At 22.5% G+C, this 3,078-nt stretch overlaps 1 protein-coding gene across 1 annotated transcript; it reads left to right on the forward strand.

Moving 5' to 3' along the window:
* Window positions 1–398: 398 nt before the first annotated feature.
* Window positions 399–1,859, forward strand: LOAG_14056 (hypothetical protein; the record flags this gene model as incomplete). The annotated part of the gene is made up of 5 exons (XM_020448755.1): window positions 399–539; window positions 762–871; window positions 1,211–1,391; window positions 1,646–1,804; window positions 1,848–1,859. 5 exons carry the CDS (start codon window positions 399–401, stop codon window positions 1,857–1,859), a joined length of 603 nt encoding a protein of 200 aa, XP_020301125.1.
* Window positions 1,860–3,078: the final 1,219 nt, after the last annotated feature.

Raw genomic sequence — 3,078 nt, forward strand, 5'->3', positions numbered from 1 at the left:
GCAATACAAGTATATGCATTTTTTTTTGAAAAAAAATTATTTAAATTTAATTTTCAGAAGAATCCCATTTCTAAAGTTCGAATATTTTTGCTAGAAAATTAAACTTTTTCAAATGTGTGTGTGTTTTTTTTTAATATAAATACAAGAAATAAACAAAAAAACATTGTACATGCATTTTTTTTTCTTTAAAGTTATTATCAAATTTAAAAAACTTAATTATAAGCTTAAGAGAAACAATTCCTTGATGAATTAATTTCAACTTATTTTGTCATATTTTAAATTTTCAAATTTTCGTTTCAATCATATAAATTCTAAAAAAAAAAATTTTCATTTTAGTTGGATATTTTCCAAAAAAAAAAAAAAGAAAAGAAAAGTTATAAATTTCAAAATTTAAGATTATGCGCTCACTTGGATCATTACAATCAGAATGTGAATTAGCTCATGATCTAACCGATGAATTGGAAATGAATCAATTACAATTGTTTATATTGAAATATCGTTTAGCTGCAATTTCTGATATTAATTTTCCAACACCATCGGTTGGTATTATTGTAACATTCATTTAAAAACTAAATCAAATAATTTCTTAATTTAGAACTGATAATTTTTATCAATTTATCAATTACATTTTGAAAATTTAAAATTTTAAATCCAATGATAAATTTTGATTGAAAAAAAGAAATCTGATATAACATTGCATGCAACATTTTATCAACTTTTTATATTTATTATAAAATCATTTTTTCTTTTTTCTATTTCAGGAATTATTAAGTAAAATTTCATTGCGTACATTACGTCATTTAAGTTCATTTGGTGGTGCTGCCATATGCTCTCTTCATTTATACTTCTTGTGTAAATTACAATTTCAAATGTTAGCATTTAATTAGCTAATTAACATTTAACTTATTAATCATATCCGCTTATGAAGAAATTGTCATTTGAAAAAAAAAAACCACTCAAAATTTTTGAAAATTTTTTTTAACTTATCATTTTTAAACAACAAAAAAATAATTCACAATGATAAATACTTAAATTCTCGCTGCACACATTTAAAACTTAAATTTTTAGAGAAATTTGAAATTTCATTTAATATTTTTGAATTATTTAAGCTATAGCTAGTTGAAAATTGAAAATGTTTCTTAAAAAAGTCAAAAATTTTTCATTCTTTATTTTTTAAAAAATTAACTTTCCATTTTTGCAATATTTTCAGTTGTAAAAGATTATGGAATCAACAAGAGGAATTAATGCTGAATGTTTCTCGACTTCATGCACTTTATGACGAACATCTTTTTAATGGTACCAATGGTACCATAAGTGTATTACTTCCTTCTGGTTCCATTATATGTCTTCAGCAAACAACCATAGATAATGTGAGCGAGATATTATGCAAGGTGAGCAAATTTTTCTTTATAAAATTAAAATGAGCTAATTTTATCATCAATGTTAATGATATTTTAGTTTATGAAAGAATTTTCTCCATAGTTTAATTTAAGATTTAAATTTGAATTTAAATTTGAGAAAAAAATTTGAATATTTATTATGAGCATAATTAAAAAAAAGGTCACATTTACTGATAAGCATTGAAAACAGATGGCATTGTATTTCTTCCTAAATTTAGATATTGCGATTTTTTTTTTCACCTCAGGTTTGCGAAGAGCTAAAACTTGACCCTAGGAAATATTATATTATAAGAGAAAGTCATGATCGAGTTCGATTACAAGAACGAGACTATCGAGTGCAGAAGAAAGAGCGAAGTCTTGGATTAACTATATCAGCTAAAATTTGTAATGATGGTGTAATAAAGGTAAATTGTATACTTTAAAAAATTATGAAAATATTTTTTACAGGCCAAAGGTTAAACGAGCTATTGTTTATTTACATAGAGATTTATAGGCTATACAAAGTATATGGAAGAGAAAAAAACTGACAATAAATTGGAAAATTAAAAAAAAAAAAGAAAATGAAAGGAAAACGAGTTATTGCATGCAAGAAAATAATATAATTTAAAAAATTGAATAAATCAGATGTTGTGATCAAATTAGAAATTCTTTAGAGAGGTCAAAGGACGATGAATAAAAATTATTTACTTCATAATCATTTTATTTTAAAAATGATATTCTAATAGTATTATGGTTCAATTTTTAGCATTCATTTGCAAAATAGCTTTGTATATTTGATATTGAATGGGAAGAAATAGTTTCTAAATTTTAAGTTAGCAAGAAATTTACACGCTTTTGTTTAATCTGAAATTTCATCCTTTTCTCAAATATGAAATTCTCGAAATTCCACTCTGACGAGTTATTTCAGCAAATAATGGCTTTTTTTATTCAATCTATCTAAAAGATATGGTAGTGATTATAATATGTTTACTCACTTAATGATAATAATCATAACAAGCTTATTATCACTTACTTATTTACTTACTTACTTACTAATAACGAACACAGCATGTTTATTGATTTAATGATAATATATCATAATAGACATACTTATTTAAATGTTATTGCATGCGATCTATCTGAAAATGTTTGTATTACTTTTTATCATTATTGTTTTCTTTTTTTTTTTTTTGTTTTAATAGAATTTTAACTTGTAAAAGCAATGGAACAATTTCATGTAAGAGAAAATTAAATAATAGAAGAGATATTGATCTTTACAAAGGTCAACATTGATATTTAAATTAAACCTTTTTTTTTTTTTTTTTTTAAATGTCAAAGATTCTTCCAGAAATCACATCAATCATCTAAGTGACAAAAAAATTAGACAGAATGATTGAAAGAATAGCAATTTTGCATTTACATTTCAAAAGCCTGCTAATATTAGTTGATAAATTTAATTTTTTGCAAAATAAATTATACAGTATTCGTTATTTATGCAAAAAAAAAAAAAAAAGAAATCGATGAATCCATTAATCAATATTTGCATATTTTACAATATTTTAATTCATCAAAAATTATTAAAAGAATCATCACCTTTATATTAAAAATCTAAGAAAGATTTAAAATTATAATTAAATATTTGATGGAAATGATTTATAAATTCAAGTTCTCATGCCTATATATATATATATATATATAA

Source organism: Loa loa (genome assembly GCF_000183805.2).
Source record: "Loa loa unplaced genomic scaffold supercont3.755, whole genome shotgun sequence".
In the NCBI taxonomy this organism is placed as follows: Eukaryota; Metazoa; Nematoda; class Chromadorea; order Rhabditida; family Onchocercidae; genus Loa; species Loa loa.